A 22,598-nucleotide genomic window follows, 5' to 3' on the forward strand; every position below is an offset into this window, starting at 1 on the left:
GCTCTAACAGCCGGAACACAGTATAAACATTTCATTCTAATCTCTGCCTACAGCGGAAGTTGGAGTTATTTGATAATATTTGGCCCTTGATTATATAATTAACTTGTTGCAATCGTTTGCGAGAATGAGACCTTGTGAACCAAAGATGTGAATCTGAGTGTTTGCCATCAAAGTCTGAGCTCAAATTAACACTCGAACGTCAATTTTTGGTTTTATCCGTTTTGTACACTCTCTGTGAGTTTTCACTGAACTGATTGCGCAACTTTTGGTCTCGTTCATTCGCTCTCCTAACACTGTTGTAAGTTCGGGTTGGAATTATAATATTCCTCTTTTCTGCCTCTCTGAGTGAAATGCGAGCCTATGTTCTATGATAATTATTGTTCATCTGGATGAGTACCATCACCCCTCTTAACTTGTAAACATAGCCTTTATTTTCACAATCGTTTGTCGTAGTCATTCATCCTTCCAGAAACAGAAGTGTTTTAAGTGATGAAAATATTCATGTTTGGGCAGTGTCAGACTTAAAAAAGAAATCATTTTCGTCAAATAACGAAATCTAAATTTTAATACGGTCTCCTGTTTCCTATACGGGAAAGATTTTCATGCTCGTTACCAAAAATAAAACTACATGAAGTTTAACTCCCGTACAACAAAAATTGACCGGGATATTTCATATCAAAATTTGCAAGTTTTTATGTCATTTTCATCTTGCCTTCAGAGATCGCTTCTTCCAAGTGAAAACCAACATCATTAATTACATATTACAACAAGTTGCTTTTAAGGGGTGTTGAAACGCAAAACTCTTCAGAAAATGGTGACTTCGGATTTTTGCATTTTCAAATTCTCTACACTTTGTCTTTCTAAAAATACCATTTTTTAATATCTATGAAAATTAGAACTGTAAAAAATCTAGTTTTAATTTGTCATCGAATGCTTTGATTAATGAGGACTTTTACATAAAAACGCGTTTTTCTCCAAAGTCAATTTTTTTTATACTCGACGTACCTTTTATCAGGAACTAGAGCTAAATTTTATGGCTTATTTATTAGGTCTCCTAATATTTACTGAAATGAGCTCTTTGTGATAAACTAAAAGGGGAATTTTTTTTTTTTTTTTTTGTGGGAGAAAAGTGCTAAATTTTACTATGCCTAGCAAAATATTGTGTAAATTACTCTAAAATTCAAAATGCTTCGAAAGCTTATTTTAGTATAATCAGATAGGTATACCTTAATTACATAAAAAATTTCAAGCGTGTATCAACAGCAAATTTTGAGAAAAGATACATCGTAAATGGCCAATTTAACATTGTCGGTATAGGAGCTTCTGACACCCCTTAAAAACTTTATATTAAAAAAGAATAAGAATTATTAGCTTTTAAAATGGATTTTAGCAAGGAAACAAAAATGAGCAATTTTAAGAAGCATTACGGGGGAAGAACAGATTGATCGAAATAACTGGACAACTGAAACAAACTGAAGTGTTTTAAAATTTTATTACTCATGTTGTAAGGTACATTTCCATTTTATTACAATAATTTAGATCTAAAAATAACACCAATATTAAATTTCATATCAATTCACGTTCATTAATGGAGTAATCGTTATTGTATTTATCGTTCCTTAAAATGAAAGCACATAAACTTTTAAGTCATCGTTAGAACATTTTCATTTTCCTGAGTCACAGTTTTACTAGAAATTTAAGTGCTATTTTTTTATTAACTTTATCAAATAGTTTTATTTTTAAAATCTTAATGATTTATAGATTATTATAGATCAAGTCCTATATTATGTTTTTTGCTTTAAACATCTATAATAATCTATAAATGGAGAATGCTTTTAATTTTTTAAATTTTTTGTTGAATATGCACGGTTTCAAATTTGCTTTATTTGCGCTTTCTTAGAATGCTATTTTGTATTGAATCTTTATTTTTTGATTCAGTTTAGTCTCCAAAGCTTTAGAAAATGCTTTTAAATACTAATTTCAAGATAACACAGTTGCTCGTACGGATAACTTCACAGTCTAAGTTTCATTATAATTACGCTCTTTTCATTGAAATGTTTTAATTCTAAAATGTTCCCAATAATCTGTTATCAATGGCATTTCTGAAAGTATTTCACTTTTTACGTAAAATCCTCTTACCTTTTAAAATTTTAAACACGAAAAGTACAAAATTAATGACAAAAAAAAAACTGATACACAGTCGCATATATTCAAGGGAAATGAAACATTGTATATCTTAGCATAAGCATATAATAACGCTTTTATTTAAGTTTTTATTTATTTTTTTCAAGGCTCTTTCCTGAAATCTAAAATAAAGAAGTACTAATGTACTAATGGTTATTAAACATGAAGGAACTGGAAAGAAACTGCATCGGTTCTTTGGTCACATTGCCTGGACTGATGTCTCCTTTCACTGGATACCTGAATGTTTATTATGATCCATATGTCATGAATTTGAATCATCAAAACCTTTTAGTCTTACTTCACATTCAATATCTTGGCATGTGCCATCGCTTAGAGATTTCAGGATGTCTTGCACACCAATATGATCAAGCCATGAGCTTTCCATGCTGAAATATGAACAAACATTATGTAAATATATGAATTATTATATAAATATGTAAATGTATGAATAATACATACGCGTTTATAATTACTTTAGGCTGTTATTTATTAAAACCCATAGATTTTAGCAAGAGTGTTCCAATTGTCAGACATCCAAACTATAAAAATCATTCCGGAAGTCATTTCTCCTTATTTAAGATTTCCAGAATTTCTGCTGCTATGGAAAGCAATGGATAGTTTTATTTAACAAAATTTGACTATATTAGTGCGACAGACAATGCACCTAATTTTATGTCTTAACAAGAATAAAAAAATAGAAAAAAAAAAAGCTAAGAAAAATCTGAAAGATAGTCTGCTGTTGCTCTTCTGCTAAACCCCTCCACTTCTTTTTTTTTTTTTTTTTTTTTTTTTTTTTTTTTTTGTCTCTTTATTATTAAACACTACTTTCTTCACGCTTACGCCATATATAATTCAACAGCAAAATTACAAAAATTTTAAAGCAGCACAGCAATATACGTTTGGAAGTCCCAATGCAGCGTTACGTATTGGTATACATTTTTCTGCTTTTTTTTCAGTTCACCATATCAATTTTAGTTTTCTTAGTAAGATGACTTACAAAACTTTTGTCTTTTTATTATTAACGTTTTTAGCATTAACATTATTTAGTAAATATCACGATCTTTGCTTTTACCCTTCAATTCAACAGCAAAATCGCAAAGTATTTATAAATAGAATCTTTAGAATTTATTAATATCTTTAGGACTTTCGATAGACATTCGTTCTCTTTAGAAATAAAAATATTCTATTCCGTACAGTGTTGCCACTGCTCGCTTTAAAATTGTTGAGGTTATTAATAAAAAATTAATTTAAAATTTACAACATACGAAGTAGATAGTACCAAACATAAACCGTCATTCTATGAAAATTATTTCGAAAATTTTTAATTAGATACATCATGAGTTAAATACACTTTTATTATTTAAATCTATCCGATCCAAAAGTAAGAAAAGAATATTCTTAAGAACCAAATCTATTTGCTTTCAAATTGCTTAGTTTGTTAATCCACAAGAGAAAGATTGAATTTGAATGAAAAATACCTCGCAAAGAACAAAGGAATGAAATGTAACCAACTTTCATTTAGTCAAATGACAGGATCTGAAGTGTAAAGGAAGATAAATAGATGAAGGTTTGCAATATGTCGTATTACTGAAATCAGTAATGCGATATACAGTACTATGATTTATTTCGTGTAGCTAGGATGTACAGAAAAGGGAACTAGGATGTCTGAAGCCCAAAACGGGCTAAATATCAGAAACCAATGGAATTTATTATTGTGAAACTTTATTTAAATCACTCTTACTAACATCAAACAGAGCAAAGGCGTCGTCCACATAGCGGAAAAACTCAGAAGTATATTCACTTAACGAACAATGCTGCAAGGAAGCGCATTCATCATAATATTTACTAATTTAGTAAATGTTTCATCATTTAATAAGAAGGCCATTCATTCATATGCCGTTGGAGGCCGTAGCTTTACTGTAGCTTTCCAAAATCAGGAATAAGTACGAATTGATATCATTTTGTATTGTACTTTAAACCGAAAAACCAAATTTCAGATTTAACTTACATGAAATGTCTATCCATTCATAAACAAAATTAATTTAAAATGTACTGAATATAATAAATGGATACGAAAAGTACCACAGAATATTTTTTTTTTCTTTTGAATCTCAAAGACCCGTCTTAAATTTCTTCAAAATGTGCTTAGTCTTTTTACAACTAACCTTAGTTTAGGTTTAAATTTTCTCTAATTTTAAAGCATTGAGTATCTATGTGAGTTAAAATGTCTGCTCATAATTGTATCAGAAATTTTCTTTTCTGATATTCACATATTTCTTTAAAATGTCATAATTAATTTACTACGTTGTTAGCAGTCTACTTATTCCCAGTCTGGTGTTGCCCAAAATAACCAGCAAATGAAAACGTAGTTACGTTTTATATATTATAATAAACATTTTTATCAGGTATTTCTTCGGCCTTCGTAGTGCCTTCGTAGTATGCCTTCGTAGTGTAGTGGTTTGCACGCTGGGCGCATTCCAGAGGTCCGTGGTCCGATTCCCGGCAAAGGTGTTGCTCATTTTTCATCTTTTCTGCTTCCAAAAATACCAAACGTCTCTACAGTGGCGCCCGAACTAAAAGGGGGTTGGATGATGATTCTCTACACCCAGTATTTGGCGATTGGGTCCCCTAAAAACCCCAGTCGCCCTTCAAAAGGGGGAAATATGAGGTATTTCTGCCGCCTTCTTTGCATGTCTTCGTAGTGTAGCCTATTGTTAAAAATACCTAATGTGTCGACATTTTACTGAATAAACATCTGAATGTGGCTGCTATTAATAGTTGCTGTTATTAGAACTAGTTGCTATATTAGAACATAGTTGCTGTTTGATTTCTTTGGTAAGAATGTAATAATTTTTTCAAAAGTTCGAATACCTTTTGTAAGCTCTGCGAACTCCCGTAATTTACTTTCCATCAACTGCCAAATTACTTAAAAGTTAATTTTGACTCACTCACCTTCAACTTTAGTAAAGTTTGATTTTCAAAATTCACATTAAAATCATCGTTAAAATATAGATTGGAGAAGAAGGTATACACACAAATAAAAAAAACTTGAAATGTTTTATTTAACTACATTGTAACGAATTTTAAACACCTCAAGTATAATAAGATTTCAAAACGCACAAAATCCTTTAACTGTGCACTATGGTTTAAGATTAAATTCTGAAGACAGATACAATGCAAAGCAGTTCACATTTCGGGTGCATTATACATTGTTTTTCTAGTTCATAAAATATTTCTATTATATATATATTTATTTATTTATATATTCATTAAAGAGTTTGGGGGAAAGCTGTGAACATTTTTAAGGACGTCATTTTTTTAATTTGGCTTTAGATTACTCGTAAATTTGCTATTAATAAATTATGAAACCAACAACAGGAATAATTCATACAGAAAATGTCATCATAGAAATAAATAACTTGAAAGACTTACGCGATAGTTGCAATATGTAGAGCTTTTTGAACAACTGGAGAATCAGGAAGAAGCGTATCAGTAGCTAGTTTGCAAAACATCTGCCGCGCACATTGCGGGTTTTCTAGTGCTTTCAATCCGAAATCTCCAACAGCTTCTATCAAAGACGTCATTGAAACAGGAGACTGGTGATATCGAGATTCCATCATCATATCTCCATCTCCATTCCCATTCCCATTGCCATTTCCGTTGCCATTTCCATTACCATTCCCCATAGCCACTGTTGATACCATTGGCATCATTCCATTGCCATTTCCGTTCGTATCTCCTTTCATCATCATTTTATTAACCACAGAAGGCAAAGCAGCAGCTAATATCAGACTGGCTGGAATAATTCCGGCTACCAAGACAGTGGCGGGATCTACTTTGGAGAGCTTGTCGAAGATTCCGGAAAGACCTCCTTTCTTATCTTTATCATCAGGAGGCATCGTCATCATGCCTTTCATCATCATATCTTCCATCATATCTTCCGTCATTTTCATGGCATCTCCCATTGTCATAGGCATACCTTTATCTCCTTTCCAAGGAGCAGCTTTCTTAAAATAGTGGAAATGCTTATGGATGGAGATGGGTCCCTTTACTTTAGGTGTCGGTGCCATTGTGGTAGTTGTGGTGGTAGTAGTAGTAGGTGCTTCAGTTGTTGTTGGGGAATCATCTGCATCATCGGGCTCCTGTAAATTAACGAACGCCGTTAACAGGAAAGAAATGCTGTGTCTGAATTGTTTGACTTACCGTGTTTCACTAAAAAGAGTGAAGCAAGTAAAATTACCATATTCATATAATATATCAATGATTACATTTGTAACAGGTATTTTAATTACTTAGAAATGCAAGTCCGACGCCCAAACAGAAACTGTAAATAGTTTTAACTGTTGGGGTGGATCAAATGTTCTGGCTCTCTGTGGAAAAACTCTTCAACAGAATATTCTCGAGCATTTTGTGTGAGGAATACTTCAAGGGAAAATTCAAAATGCCTTTGTTAATTTCTGTCTTCTCTATGGCTTGGAATTTGTATTCAGGGTTACTTAGTCGAATCGTTGCTTTAACAATGCGATATGTAATGTGTTGTGAGAGCGTGCAATGCCGTCTTCTTTTCACGCTCTTCTATGATTGCAAATATGACTGTTTGTTACAGTTTTTGGTAGTGGAGTCCTCTCACAACAACAATAAAATTCAGTAAAATCTAAAATAAAAATAAATATGCAAAGAAATGAATTAATTTAATAATACCGAATTCTTAATGCAATTTGGAAGAAATACTTATGAAATATTGTACGGTTATATTTATACACTGACAATTTTGAGAAAATCGTCTCTTTTAAAGCAGATTAAAACTCCATTTTAAGATTTAATCCAAAGCAAACTGGAGAAACCAGCCTAAATAAAGTCATGTAATAACTAATTGGGTAAAAACATTAAAGGAAATTTACCATAAGCAATAAATAATACATACCTCGTCTTCTTCCCAGTAGGTCCACGCAATTTTTGAGTCACTGGAGTCAATAGCGCTTTTCAGGTATTCTGGCCAAGATTTCCAAGCATTTTTATTTTTCCTGTCAATAGGATTTACTGCACCGAAAAAGATAAATTATTTGCGTTTCAGAAACAGGAAAAGAAAACCACTTTTGCTAAAATAATAGGAGGTTATTTAAACTACTTGTTTTATAATTAAATGACTCATTTCAGTCACCAAGACATTTGTAAATTAAATTTATATTTTATTACGGCACTTATACATAATTTCATGAAAAATTTCCTGTATGATTTTACTAAAAATTATCATATATTCTAATAAAAATGTTATTTCATAAATTTTAAAAATGTTAATTACGAATAGCCTTTTTTATTTGGAATTAATTTCCTCGATGTCGATGCTCATTTGTTTTCAATTTTGGACAACAATAAAATTGATAGTTTTTCTTTCTGTATGAGGTTTATAATGTCATATATTATATCCACTAGATGACTGTAACTTTAAAATCAAAAAGTTGCTTTGAACTTAAGTTGTAAACCATTTTATACACACAGTTATCTCCAATTTTTTTTTATTTTCCATATCTTATTTTTTTCTTAATATTTTGATTTGACATCTTGATAATTACGAATTAGATTTCTTTCAGCATCTGCTAACAAAAATTAGTAGGCAAGTTTTAAAATTATGTCACCGGCAAGGTCCAAGTGAGCGAGATTTTCCGATACGTTAGTACAACCCAAGTTCGAATCCCACCGACTGGCTGCATGGCCGTTTTCATGGTTTTCCTTGTGTGCATTGTGAATACGATGTTTTGCTTAAACGGTCTTTTAAGAAAATATCCATCTTTTTACGAAGACAACCCTCTGATAATTTACCATAATATTTAAATTTTTTGAATTAAATCTACTTTATTAATCAGTTTTAGTTTATGAAAATCGTACAATAAATTAATCGTATTCAAACTATTTTGCTTCAGACCCGTTTGATGAATTTATGAAGTCTGACTGTATAATATGATTTTAATATTAATTATTAAAATTTATAAGGTATTTTCTCTCTCCTTCCAACATGCTCTCATGGTGTAATGGTAGCACACACGGCGCGTCTTCGGGAAGTAAAGCTTCGAGTTCCGGAAAGGGTATTGCATTTTTTCACATCACTTGCTTCAAAATAACCTAATGACTCTACAAGTTAGCGTGAATTGTTTCAGAGGGAGATAAGACTTTGTAAATTTTACTTTTTTTTTAACTTTACAGCAATTTATTAAGTTTTGTTTCATAATCAAATACCAGTATTATGATAATATATTATTATTGAAATTATTTTAAAACTTGATATAATGAATAAAAAACTTCAAGTGTGAATACCTGTTTCTGAATATTACCTGCATATTGTCCAGGCTCTATCTTAATACCTTTTGGTTTCTGGTAATACGTTCTATGTTTGATGTTATCTGTTCTCGGCATTCTGTAAGTCGAAACTTTTTTAGAATTAACGTTAGGATATCCAACAGTAACTTCATGGAAAACATCAGGATCTGTTTTGTCCAATTTTCCCTCGGATTCCTCAGACTTCTCTAAGCTTTGAGGAGACGAAGCAGCATCCAGCATTTTACGTATTTCAGTCGTCGCATCTCCAATAAACTTCGTCTTCCTGTTCTCATAGTTTGCTGAACAAGCAGCGCAAAGAGTGATTAGAATCAAAAATGTCTTCATACTTTCCTGGCACATTCACAATTCAGCTAAAAGGGGAATTAAGATCCGTTACAAAAGATGAGATATGAAAGTGTGCAATTTATTTAAAACAAACGCTGGTTAAGTAACTTAAAAGTAAAAGGTCAAATGTTTATGTTTATTAAACAACTTTAAAGACGGAGAAAATAATTAACCAAAAAACCATCTTCCATTACAGAATTGGATATTCATAAAACTTTTCACATTCATAAAAGTTAGTTAATTTAGTTAATTGCTTTATAATTGCTTTAATCCCAATCCAGTCATTCCTAACGCTTTTGAAATTCTATTAACTTAACTTTTCAGTTTTCGTTACTATTTCTGTAGACAGATGGCAATACTTATCTTTAGTCTTACTTCTTTTGGGTATAAATGCAATCGTGGCTTTCCTTCGTTGCGGCTTTCTTTGCTCCTGATGAAGAAGGATTTGTACCTCTTTGTTCTCGAAAACGATAGAATTTTGATTAAAATCTACACTGCCCTACAAAACTTTAGGAACACCATGGTTTTCAAAACTCAGCATTATAAAAATGTCAGGAACATTTAAATTCGCAGTTTGTATGCATGACAGTAATAATGTTCAAGAAAATATATACAAAAACAATAGCTACCCCTTTTAATTTATAAAAATGAATACTTATATAGGAGTTAGAGAAAAAAAATGCAAAAACTGTAAGTTTTGCACCCGAATGTTATCTTTAGTTGTTATTAGCAGTTCCGTTGACAATATCCAGGAGTCTATCAGTGCCCGGGAGAAGTCTTTTTCCCCATGCGTTGAAGAAGCGGGCAATCGGATGGATTGAAATGGGTATGTCACAAGCTGATGCTGCTGGACGTTTCAATATCTCTCGTAATGTGGTCCACCGACTGTGGAATCAGTCTGAATCTGAGGATTCTGTGTCTAAAAGACATGTTCTAGTCAGACCCAGTGTTACAATTCTTGCAGAAAATCGTTATTTAGCTCTTTCGGCTCGAAGGGGCAGCAAGATTACTGTGCTTCAGCTTGTAAGGATCTTAAGTTTTACTAACGTTTATTTTATTTTAAATCTTTACTATCACTTCTTATTTTCTACTTCCGGCCAGAATTATAAGCGTTAAGGATTTTATGCAAAGTTTGTCTGGCGAACGCCAAGTATTTAAGTGTGGCCTTTTTGCCAAGCGAGGGAGAGGAAGCAGTGAGTTCGAAGCAGGCCGCTTACCTTAGAAGTTACGCAGTTGCTATTTGCCTTCCAGGCCAGAGGTTTTAATCCTCTTGATAAATTAAACGTATTGTAGTGTTCACAGTCTCTGTGCTACATACGCTTCCTGTTATTATAAGGCCAATCTTCCACGTGTATTATTCTAAAGTTAAATTAGAGTTTAGTTTTATTTTGATATCTTTTGCGTTAGACCCCGAGTGGAGGGTCATTGTATTCCGAAGTACGGAAGTCATTGTATATAAAGAAAAATAAAGGGGTTTGCATACCCTTCGTCTGTATCCTGTCTACTTACTACAATTAGTGAACATAGCTTTAGTAAGCTCTCTGTTCCTAGTCAGGTCCTTGTATGTTCCCGAAGAAGGTTAGAAGAAACATTGAACCTGATAAGCTCATGGCAGATCATTTAGTGGCAACAGGAATCTCAGTTATTATAGTGCCCAGACACCTGCACAATACAGCTCTGTATGCAAGACGACCAGTTGCTTGTGTTCCCTTGACCCGAGGACACAGATGTACCCGTTTATGTTGGGAAAGAGAACACGTCTCCTGGACCAGTCAACAATGGCGTCTGTTCTCTTCACACACGAGTCCAGGTTCATATCGGAGAGTGATTCAGGTCATCAGCTGATCTGAAGGGAACAACGCACCAGATATAACCAATCCCACATTGTGGAAAGGCACAGTTACAGAGGTGGTGAAATAATGGTTTGGGCTGACATCACTCTCGGTGGTCACACTGACTTGATGTGCTCCACGGAGGAACTTTTACAAGTGTGAGATATCGAGACGAGATCCTTTATCAATATGTCCGCCCATATGCCGCTGCTATTGGTCCTGGATTTTCTTCTGATGCATGACAGCGCACAACGGCACCGAGTTCGGGTTGCTGAAGAATACCTTGAGGGTCACGGTATGGAGAGGATGGAAAGGCCAGCTCATTCCTCAGACCTGAATCCGATAGAGCATCTTTGGTACAACCGTGGGAGATAAGTTGCTGATTTAAGTTCTCCTCCAAGACCGTTAGATGAGCTTGAACAAGGATTACTCTGTGTCTGATCGTTGCTTCCCATTTTATTGACCGACAATTTAATTGACAGCATGGAAAGTCGCTGACCCCGATGTATTGCAGCTAGAGGTGGACATATTCCTTATTAGAGCACATTTTTGTAAAGTTACCACCACATTTTTCCTCAAACTACTGCGATGTACTGTTTCTCCAAGACTGGATTTCTCTACAAAGTATGCAATCTTTTGTTGTAATTCATGTTTGTATTGAATTTTAGAATCATTCTATGTCGCATTTATTGAAGAACTGCTTAGTGAACATATTCTCTAAATTTCTTATTTCTAAACTGTTCCATTCGCAAATTAAACACGAAAAACATGCTATTCCTTAACTTTTGGAAGGCAGTGTATACCAAACATAAAGTTGCTACTGTAATAATTTTATGTTTAAACTTCAAAGAAATTATAAAGATTAAGAACCTATCGTTTACGCAATCATCCGAACTTAAGCTTTTGAATGTAGATGTGGTTAATCGCACTCATAAAAGATGCATGGTTACTTTATTGAGAGGCCTGTAATTCAATAGTAATGCTTATGAGTGACAAGTACATAAAAAGACGATATGTAAAATAACTGAAACTACATTTGATATATTACCAGCTATATTCTTATCCCATATACTCAGATACTTCAGCTCTTCATTCAAGGACACCGGATTATTTGAGAGAATCAGCATTCCAATTTAAAAAAAAAAAGTTGTTATTTTCGTGATCTAAATACGCTAATATATTTTACTCGATAATCTGTTTCCTTTATAAGCTTCTTAATTTTATTTTCTTAAATGTTTTATAACTTTTTGAATTTCCATGTAAACTGTAGCAAATTACACGCATATATTTTTTTTTAATTTAAAGTATAAAAATGTTCAAATAATGAATATAAGAATATTTATTACTTAAACATTTTTAATAATTGTATAATTATTTCTTTTATATTTTTAAATGCTATAAATGTAAAACATTAAATATATTTTTTAATAATAAAAACTTTTATTATGTCCGTTTTTAGTATCAGCACACTCGGTGGTTTAAAAATTTTGTTTTCTGCATTTGTATTTCCATAAAAATAGTAAAGTAATAGGCTTTCTTCAAAATGTAATGTGAAATCAGTTCTGATTTTATTTTGATATTGAATTAATATGATTTAAGTAGAAAAAAATTAGCTTTTTCTTTCACGTCTTACGTTGATCTAATTGGTTCAAATAACCACTTTTGGATAATCTTCATTTGGATGTAATTCTAAAGATAATTCTTATTAAAGTGAAAGGTTTTTGTAATTTATATTTATAACAATGATATTACTATTTTGAATATTACTTGAAATAGTTTCTAACTCTTAAATGTACTAAACGGAAGCATATTTACTCATATTTCCATTGAAGTTCGTAAAATAAAAGTTATATTAATCATAATTGTACACCATACCTCTAAAAGCCTTTTAGAGTACGAAACACGTCTGTGAAAGTGTTTCGAATGATGAAGGTAATTTAAATCTAATCTTCCTCTAAAGCGAATATATTTATTTTAGAAAGATACAACGGAAGAAAACTCCTTTTAGTATCCTCTCTTATGCCTGTTCGGTTGATATGATTATTACCAAAGGCTGCCTGTCAGGCGTTGGTACGTGGGTGCAATCTCCCGGTTTTATGTCTTCTGTATTCTACCTTGTTATTGCAATCTCAGTCTGTTACGGCCAGGCATCGTGATCTCGCGGTAAAATGACTTCGCGTAGTAACATAATGATAATGTGGTAAAATGAGTTCAGTCCACTTGCCAACGACTGCATTTAAGTGCATTGCCTAGATGTTGTTAACGGATGGGGGAAATACATATATGTAAGACTGAGACTCGAATTCTTATGGGAACATATTTTCTTTATGAAGGGTAATTCATTTTAAAGATACCTATATAATTAATTTTATAAGAATTCAAAGTAAAAATATAATTTTAATTAATAAAAAACGCATAAAGATTTAAAGTCTTTAATGTGATTTAGTTCAAAACAACTCATAGCAGCAACGTCTAAAAGCAATAAATGGCATTATTTAATATGAAGGTAAATTGGTAAAAATACATTTACAGGTGCCCCTTGGCGATAATTGGCGATTTTGGGAGGTACATGGACACCAAGTTTCTGAAATTCCTTGACTTGTTATTTTGGTTTGTGTAGCCGAAAAAATCGCCGCTACACAAATCCAAAATAACAAGTCAAAGAATTGCACAAACTCGGTATCCATGTACACATCGACCTATTTTCACTTAAAGAAACATCAGAGAATTGCGCAAACTAGGCATTGCGCACTCCCTTGACTTTGTACATGTGCACATCGATCTATATTCACTAAAAAGGTCAAAGGAGCAGCCAACAAAAAATATATAATCTCAAATCTCAAAAATCAAAAAAATAATTTAAAACCACATTTTAAATGAAACAATGAAATAACATAAAAAAGGAAATTCGTTTTAGCATTACACAAAGGAAATATCCACTTACCTTATTTAAAAATTTCACTGTCTTTAGTCAAACAAAATTCCTTAACAGTATCCAAAAACTTCCTAAAATTATCTGAACTAGAATCTGTAGACTGGCGTCACCACGTAAACTTACATAAAAGTAAGAGTTAAAAATATCCTCCGTAATGCAGGTATCCTCCGACATCCGGCCATACGCATTTCCTTCCTACAAACAAGCCACTTAAAATGGCAGCTAAGTAAACCTTCATTTCCACACCAGTCAACTAATGCTTATTTCCCTTTCGTTCCAAATCGTACATAAACTTCAAATTAATCTTACAACATTCAGCCATTTTACTGTGTAAACCACAAAATAACAACCTACCTCTTACCCAAAATCCGTCCCATTATTCAAACTCACCGCAATCACGCAACTAATTACGTCATGATTGGGTTTCCACAGCATTCAACTACTCAGGTTACCATGAATGAAACAACAACTTGGCGGTAAATGAAGCCACAACTTAGCGATAATTCCAAGGGGCTCCCTTCAATCTACTCTAACCGGTAAATTAAAAATGGTTAAAAACAATTGTTACAAGGACAAGTTAATAGAAAAAGAGAAAAAAAAAAGAAATCGTCGAAATTAATGAGAAGTCTATAGAAACTATTACCTAAGTAGAATTTTGACACCCAATCCCAAACATGTCGAGGAAAATGAAGCAAAAAATAAACGTTTAATTTTTTTTCTCTTCACAAATTTTGCTTACAATTTTTCTATTTATAATTACGTCTATTTATATGAGCAAGATGAAAAAATGGAGCAGCTCTAAATTGCCAATCAGTTGAGCCAAATCAATTAATATAGAATTTTAAATATTAAGTTTCAAAACGAAATGTTTTGAAGGAGCTTTTCCGCACTGAAAGAGGTCTAAAACTAGGAAATGCTTTGGCATGTCTATTATTTTATCAAAAAATAATGATCGAAATTGTACTCTGCAATTCATTGCAAAATTACGGTATCCTAAAAGTCTGACTTATAGTACCATAGTTAAAATAAGATAATTTCTTAGAATACTTCTTTACCCCTTAAAAGTTCTTCAAAAATATAAAATAGTGTAAGCAAAATGTAGGTAATATATATATATATATAATTAGAATTATTGTTTCATGAAGGCAGTTATTTGTATATTTAAAACGTCCGGCTCTCTTAAGCCCTATAACATTGTTGAATGCTCCTAAAAAACCATAAGAAATGAATTTATTTCTTTGAAAGGTGATTGGAGGAGGAAGGAAGAATATTTATAAAATTTTGAAGTTAAAATAAATGCAACTAAATGATGAATTTTGATGCTCAGATTAATTTTAAAACAATGCCGATTTCTAAGCCTTTGACTGTTTTAGAGGCTTTTGTAATTTAATAGTGTTATCAGGATTTATCAAACCTATCATTGCAAACATTTTGCCCTTTCTGGTCCGGATTGCAATATAACTGCGTCATTGTTATCAGATTCACTATATGTGCATTCCAAAATATCTTTTTTCTTTCAAAATTACTGCCAAATATAATAATCATCAAAATGGCATACGTTATCCAATTCCATAATGGGCAACATGAAATAAATAGCAAACTTATTTCGTAATCAATAAGCTGCTACTACAGAAATTACATCTTTCATTCTACAAACAGTCCTCTCAGCTTAAATAATTAATTATACCAGTCAGCTACGATAAATTTGCAATTATTCGGCTTTGCATTTTTCCTGCCAACATTTAAATCTGATATGCCGGCTAGAAGTTCTGAGCCAGCTTGCATTTAAATTTAATTGAGCAGTCTTTGAATAATAGTCTACGTTTCAAACTAGAATTCAACTTTTTTAATTACACATTGCTGGAGCAATATAACGTAAAACTGAATAATTACAACTATTAGAGCTGGCAGAAACTAAACGTAGCGTGCACTCGCAATCAGGAACACGCTTTCTTTTAAACCTCCAAAAAACTCAATTTAAATACTATCTACTCATTTGCATTTTGGCAATGAAATCAGAAAGGAGAAGCTATAGTAAAGATCGAAATCATAATAACTAGTTAGTTTATAATAATACCTTTACGAAGTTATTGAATCTTTCCTTTTTGATTCTTCAGTAAAGCTCTACACTAGTTTTAAAGCATTCTTTAGAAGAAAATGACGAGATAATTTTATGTTACATATATATGATTACAGAAACATTAACCATAAACTTCCTAAAGTAGATTGCTATGTACTAAAAATCAAAAATCTTTATCCTTAAACCATTGTTGAATGATTTATTACTTATACCACTGACAATAAGATTCCAAGAAATATAAGACATACAGTATACAGGTATATTAAATCTCTATCAGACATTTGGACATTAAAGTTTCGTTACAGTTTTCCAATAATGCAAATATGTATAGGTTAACAATTTTATTTTATGCTTAAGGAATGCTAACAGAAAAGCAGATCTGAAAACATGCATCTATGCATCCCAAGCCGCTAAGGGAATTTTATTTTAGGCTTAATTTAATGCTTTTAAAATTCCATCAGGAAAAAAAAATACATTTTACAAATACGCACGTAGCAAAGCTTATGTAATCATACCAGTCTGAGGTACAACCCCCTTTCATAATTATAAAATTAATATACTTAAAAAATCCCCCCCAACATGATTGGTAAAAATATGGTACTACTAGTAAAAGAGTTTACATTAAACAGCAAAGGTTAAGTACTGCAGACTTACCTCTTTCCAGATGGATTCAAGTACAAGACAACGTTTGTTTACCAAGGAGTGACTCTTAGATATCCTCTGCAAAGCGTTTCTTCGAGAATGAGAACTGAATCTGAAGTGTGAGCAATCCAACAGCCATTAAGTTGAGGGTTATGGTAATATCCGATGTGCATATCAACAGCTGTGAAACCTGCAAATTCGGTAAAGCGAAACGAATTATTCATTTCATCTATTCTGTAGTATTTACTCGCGACCCAGAGTTCAGCAGTTTTTCTTGCAAAGTAAGACTTTCAAAATACAGGTCCATAAACATACGCCATTTTTGTCCACATCTTTAAGCATTCACATTTACTGCAACTATAAAGTACATAAACAAGACATTTTATTCATCATGTTGTGTGTACTAATAGTGAAAGGGAAAAGAAACTCTTCGATAATTAGGTTTCATTCACGTAAAATATAAAAATTCTATGAAAATTAAGTATATTTATTTAAGACGTATAGAAGAGTTACGTTAGGTTATGTACATAGTTAATATCTATATTAAAATACTCGTCTTTCAATAATTCTCGGAGCATAGTATTTTTAGAAGCCATCTAATCTTTCTCAGATAATTTCAGTCAGTCAGAGCCAAATGAGGATTATCCAAAATCTTTCTTACTAAACTGTTCTTATACTTTGAGCTAAAACAGTTGCCCTTACTTTCAAATATTTTTTGTTCAAGGAAGAAAGTCAGAATTGAGGAGTTGTGATAATTATTTTAAGTTATTACTAATAAATAAATTTAATATAAACACTGTCCTATTTTCCCTCTGATTTATGTCACATACGTTTGCTCAAACTAGAAAGTTGTGAAAATTAAAGCAGGCGCAAGAGAGATTTTAAAAAAACCAGTGAACAGATCTTGTACTGTGTTGAGTGATGACCCACCTTGCTTTTTGTAAGTGCTAGCACCGATCTATTTGGAAAGAGTTTAGTCGCAAGTTCCATCAATCCTTGTTCCATGTGAAAGTTAGTAAGTGCCTTTTGTAAGAGGATTGATTGTCGAATTATAAAACCAGGTGTTTTTTTTTTTTTTTTTTTTCAGAAACTCTTATATTGATATTTGCACATTCAAGGCAAATCACTTAATTTTTACCAGTTTCGTCCGTAGTAATTGACCGTAATTAATGTCCGTAGGTAATTGACAACATGTACGATTGTATTCCTAAGGTATTAAATAGAATACAATCAAATAAGTTGGTCGTACTAATGATATACTTATGGCTGATGTTTTGACATATAGGCAATTAATACCTTACGAGATATTAATATATGTCTCAAATTTTATGACAGTAACACGATGATAGGTAAAACAGAAGTTTAAAATATCTGATGTGGACATCACATGACTTCCTTGTACGGCATATTAAATTATACACATCATAGTTAAGCAGTTATTGTACGACAGCATAAATTAGACTACATTGTTGATATTTGAAAGATTTTATTTTATTTAAATTATGTATTATTGCATAGCTTAGATAGGGTATGTCCAATTTGTTTTAATAAAATAGACTGTATGTCATACAAATTATACTTGTATATGATTACATAATTTAGATAAATTATCGTATATTTGTTTTGGTTCCGTATAACCGATTATAATTTGCTTAATTTTTGTATGATTGCATAGGTCATAGTAGAACATACTTATCTTGATTTTATAAAACACATATAGTTTTATTTAATATAGCGATTTCGTTCATTGATAAATAAAATAGTTTTAGTGAAGTAATTGAGAATTTTTTGTCAAAAATAACTTAAGACGCTTATGACGTTCCACTGCCATTTTACGAATATTCAGTTAGTTGGAACTTCGACGTGTTAATCAGGAATTACAAAAGAAGAGTCTAGAGGGTTATTTATGTATAAGACTCTTAATTAGAAATATTTACAAAAAAAATTTTAAAAGTTTACGTCATTAGTTTAATCGATAAAAGGCATTATCAGTGTCGTATATTTTACATACTGCATCATTTGGACTCTGATTTTTAAATTCATTTGGGTAAGTATGTGTAATTTAATTTGAAAATAGTTATAATTTTTATTATTCGTATCTCCTTTTTTTCGTTGTTGTTCTGTTGGATCAATGAGTAGAAATGTAAACAGGAAACGATTTTCGATAAGCTATTGATTCTAAAATTTTACTTATTGTGCGTTATCAAAACGCCAAGGCAAGAAAGTGCAACAGTGTCAAGGAAATAGTAAGTATGTCAACAAAACCTCATGATTGATAAATTTTGTTTAATGTGCTTCCCTGCCAATTAAAAATGATAAAAATAAAAATAAATAATAACAGAGGAACGCAAGTAGGATCAAAGTAGCAAGTTTAAACAGCAAAATATAGGCCTTCTCTGATTTGTTTAACAATCTACATTCACGTTTTTTTTTTTTTTTTTTTTTTTTAATTTATCAAACTTCTTCATTTTAAAATTAATCTGAAAAAAAAAATCTGAAATGTTTCAGATTTTAAATTACGTCCAAAGGGGCGTTTTTTAACATTTTGTGTGTTACCTTTCTTTATTAAATATCATATTCCTCGCACTTAAACCATAAGATCCAGTGCAACAGCAATATCGCAAAATCGTTTTAAAACGAGCATATCTTTAGAATTTCCGATACAGAGACTCACGCGCTGGAGATAAAAATGTTTTTTTCTGCACAACGTTGCCATTGCTCGCTTTGAAATCCTTGAGTTTGTTAAGCAAAAATTCGTCAAAGTTTTAAAAAATAGGAAATCGATCATAAAACAAATTTCAAATTTCAAATTTGGTCTTCCACATGCTCATATTCGTTGGAGGATTACGTTCTTCAAAATTCGATGACTCTATGTACCGTTGTTTTATCACAATACGAGAAATATACATACATTTATGCAGATTTTTCATTATTTAATTTCTTCAAATATAATGCAGGACTCTAACATTTTGTGGCAACAGTTTGAAAAGTGAACCGACATTTATGAGTCCGACGCAAAATGCCAAAACGAAACTAATAGTCCTTCGGGATTCAAATCCCTTTGGACTAACAAATAACATTTCATGATAACTTTTTTACATAATTTTAAACTTTTTCAAGACAGCAGAATATATTTTATTGTCACACATTGCTCATATTTAACTCTTTAGATTTTCTGGCAAAATCCTTTCTTGGCTAAATTAACGGTTAATGAATGCACACAGTTTTTGTTCTAGTAAGCAAAAAAGAAAATGAAAATAATTTCTATAGTTTTCGAATGAGTTTTACAGCATCAATTATATTATGTAATGAACTTTCAAATATGTAATTTATTCAAGACTTAAAATAAAAGTCTACATAATTTATTTGAAAAAAATAAAATCTGTATTCCTTTCGTGTTGCTCATCTTCAACGGCTTCCAACCATTTCTTCTTTTCGTTTATGAACCTCATATAAGTGTACATACTACTCATAAATGAAATATTAATTCTTAGGTTTTTAATAGCCAATAATCAAGCATTTAAACAATTCTTAAACAAAATATTTATTTGTACATTATTAAAAATAACTATTAGACATTTCCACTATAATATAAAAAAATTGATGTGGACAATACATGATTTCCACGTGCCGCGTATTACTTGTATGTTATGTTATGTTATGTTATGTTATGTAGAAGTGAGGGGGCCACATAATATTTACCCTAAGTAAGCAGGTATTAATACATTTTTGCTCACTTCATTTAAACTTATTTCCTCGAATTATTCTAGCTTAATTTATAACGTATATCTCCCACCATTTTAGCATGGCTTCGTGGTGTAGTGGTCAGCATGCTTGGCGCGTATTCGAGAGGCCCATGGTTCAATTTCCGGCCAGGACATTGCTCATTCGTCACGTCTCCTGCTTCAAAATAGCCTACTGTCTCTACAAATTAACCAATTCTTCAAGGCAAATTGAAAATGACATCGAAGACTAAAAATTTTGAAATTACATATCCCGGTCCATTTTTTTCGTACTGGTGTCAATTTCTAACTTTACTTTTTATAGCATATTATTTTCCCGATATAAGTAAAGTAACCAGGAGACCGCATTAAAAGTTAGATTTCATTATTTCTCAAAATGAATTTTTTTCTAAATTTGTCCTTGTCCAAACAGGAATATTTTCGTCATTTAAAGCACTTTTATGATTGGAAGCACATGACTACGAAGAACTATTGCGAAAGAAAGGCCAGGTGAGGACTTTTATATATATACACACATTTGGTTCTCCCACCTACAATCAAAAATAAGAGCCCTACTAGATGTTATAAAAGTCCCATAAAGAAAATTTCAATACTCCGTAGATAATCGTTTTTGAGTTAAATACGAGAGAAATACATACATGCATACGTACCTATCTACGTAATTATATATGTGTCTGGCATAACGTTTTATCAGAGACTTTTTTCTCGTGACGTCACCGAAAAAAATCTCTTCTGAATCCATTTTAAATCCTTTTTACAATTCTTTTTTGTAAAACACTAATTCTTTGTTCTGTCCGTATGCACAAATGTTACGGAAAAAAGTAGTTCAAATGGATTCGAGACCATTTAAAATGGATATTTTATTGGAATATGATACTAAAATATTTCGGCTATTACAATACCTTTATTTCTTACAAGGAAGTAAAAATGTATAAAATTTTTTAAAAATTAGCAAATACTGCTTGTAGGTAATTATAAAGGTAAGAGCAAATACTACTTGTAGGTAATTATAAAAGTATATTTAATTAAAACAATAACTTTGAGTAACACACACAATGAATTTCATTACAACGACACCAATTACTACAGAATGAAGCAACTAGCTTTAACTGATTGAATTTTTCTGTATACACGATTACTTTTCTTAAAGACACGATTACTTTCCTTGAGAATTTTTAACGAACAGAATTTATTTTCCCCGTTTCCTAAAGAAGTCTGTATCAAACACAAGTATCTTCTAATCATGAATTTCTGAACTTTTCTATGACGTTGGGTTATTTTATTATTAGTCCAAAGGAGCAATTTGCCCTGAAGGACTATTAATTTCGTTTGGGCATTTTGAGTCGAAAACTTTAAAAGGCTGAAACACTCTTCAAATCGTTGCCACCATATATGATCGCCCTGTCGTATGTTTAAAGAAAACAAATAACGAAGAATCTGCGTAAAAGTTTCTCGCAGTGTAATAAAACAACGGCAACATGAAAATCTGAATATCTTAATCTTCCATAGAATAGGGGCGTGTGGAAGCCCTAATTTGAATTTGAAATTTGTTTTATTATCGATTTCAGATTTTGTAATACTTCGACGAATTTTTGAATAAAAAATTAACGATTTCAAAGCAAGCGATAGCAACACTGCATAAAGTATTTCTTCCACCTTCCTAGCGTGCCTTTGTGGTGTAGTGGTTCTGCACACTGGACCGGTATTCAAGAGGTCCGTGGTTCGATTCCCGGCAAAGGCGTTGCTAACTTTCAATTTCTCTTGCCTTCCAAGAAATGCCTGATGTCTCTACAGTGGCGTCTGAACTAAAAGGGGTTGGATGATGATTCTCCTCACCCAGGATTTGGCGATTGGGGCCCCTAAAAACTCCAGTCACCCTTTAAAAGGGGGGTATATAAGGTATTTCTCCTGCCTTTTTAGCGTGCCTTCGTGGTGTAGTGGTTCTTCGTGGCCGGTATTCCAGAGGTTCGTGGTTCGATTCTCGGCGAAGGCGTTGCTAATTTTTCAATATCTCTTGCTTCCCAAAAAATACCTAATGTCTCTACAACTGTACGAAATAAAAAAGCATTTTTATCTCCATCGCGCGAGACTCTGTATCGGAAATTCTAAAGATATGCTCATTTTAAAATTAATTTGCGATATTGCTGTTGAACTGAATTTTATAGTTTGAGTACATAGAACATGATATTTAATAAATAAAGGTTAAAAAAACGCTGTTTTAGACGTAATTTAAAATCTGAAACCTTTCAGTTTTTTTTAATTATTAAATTATTTTGTGAATAATATTTTATCATAAACATCTTAGTTCATATTATGGACCCCTGAAATACATTTTTTTATTGTGGACCCGCCCGAAATTCCTACGGACCCCTTGGCGTTCATGTGGACCCCTCTTGGAAACGCTGTGGCGAGTAAATGTTCCTTGCAGTGAGTTAGAGTTTCAGCAGTGAGTAAAAATGTCTGATGGTAAGGTTTGGAGTTTTGGAATTTGTGCTATATAACGATTTTAATTATTCAAGTTT

At 32.0% G+C, this 22,598-nt stretch overlaps 1 protein-coding gene across 2 annotated transcripts; it reads right to left on the minus strand.

Moving 5' to 3' along the window:
• Positions 1-1,473: 1,473 nt before the first annotated feature.
• On the minus strand, positions 1,474-16,523 carry LOC118196014 (uncharacterized). Of its 2 annotated transcripts, none has more exons than XM_035367375.2 (5): positions 16,346-16,523; positions 8,514-8,870; positions 7,109-7,224; positions 5,617-6,326; positions 1,474-2,570 (listed from the first exon to the last, which is right to left on the minus strand). In XM_035367375.2, the coding sequence occupies exons 2-5, from the start codon at positions 8,857-8,859 to the stop codon at positions 2,447-2,449; spliced, it is 1,296 nt and encodes a 431-aa protein (XP_035223266.1). In that variant the 5' UTR covers positions 8,860-8,870; positions 16,346-16,523; the 3' UTR covers positions 1,474-2,446. The 2 variants fall into 2 exon arrangements, with proteins under 2 accessions (XP_035223266.1, XP_035223265.1); XM_035367374.2 differs by lacking the exon at positions 16,346-16,523 and adding an exon at positions 13,621-13,964.
• Between the last annotated feature and the right edge of the window lie 6,075 nt (positions 16,524-22,598).

The sequence above is a fragment of the Stegodyphus dumicola genome, chromosome 8, assembly GCF_044657685.1.
Source record: "Stegodyphus dumicola isolate Sdum_Otavi_A_Nest chromosome 8, ASM4465768v1".
Taxonomy (NCBI): domain Eukaryota; kingdom Metazoa; phylum Arthropoda; class Arachnida; order Araneae; family Eresidae; genus Stegodyphus; species Stegodyphus dumicola.

Coding starts and splice junctions, on each gene's coding strand:
- LOC118196014 (XM_035367375.2), bottom strand. CDS start 8,859: ATGTGCCAGGAAAGTATGAAGACATTTTTGATTCTAATCACTCTTTGC. Junction 7,225..8,513: donor AGAGCCTGGACAATATGCAG/GTAATATTCAGA, acceptor TTTTCGGTGCAG/TAAATCCTATTGACAGGAAA. Junction 6,327..7,108: donor CCTACTGGGAAGAAGACGAG/GTATGTATTATT, acceptor GTTAATTTACAG/GAGCCCGATGATGCAGATGA.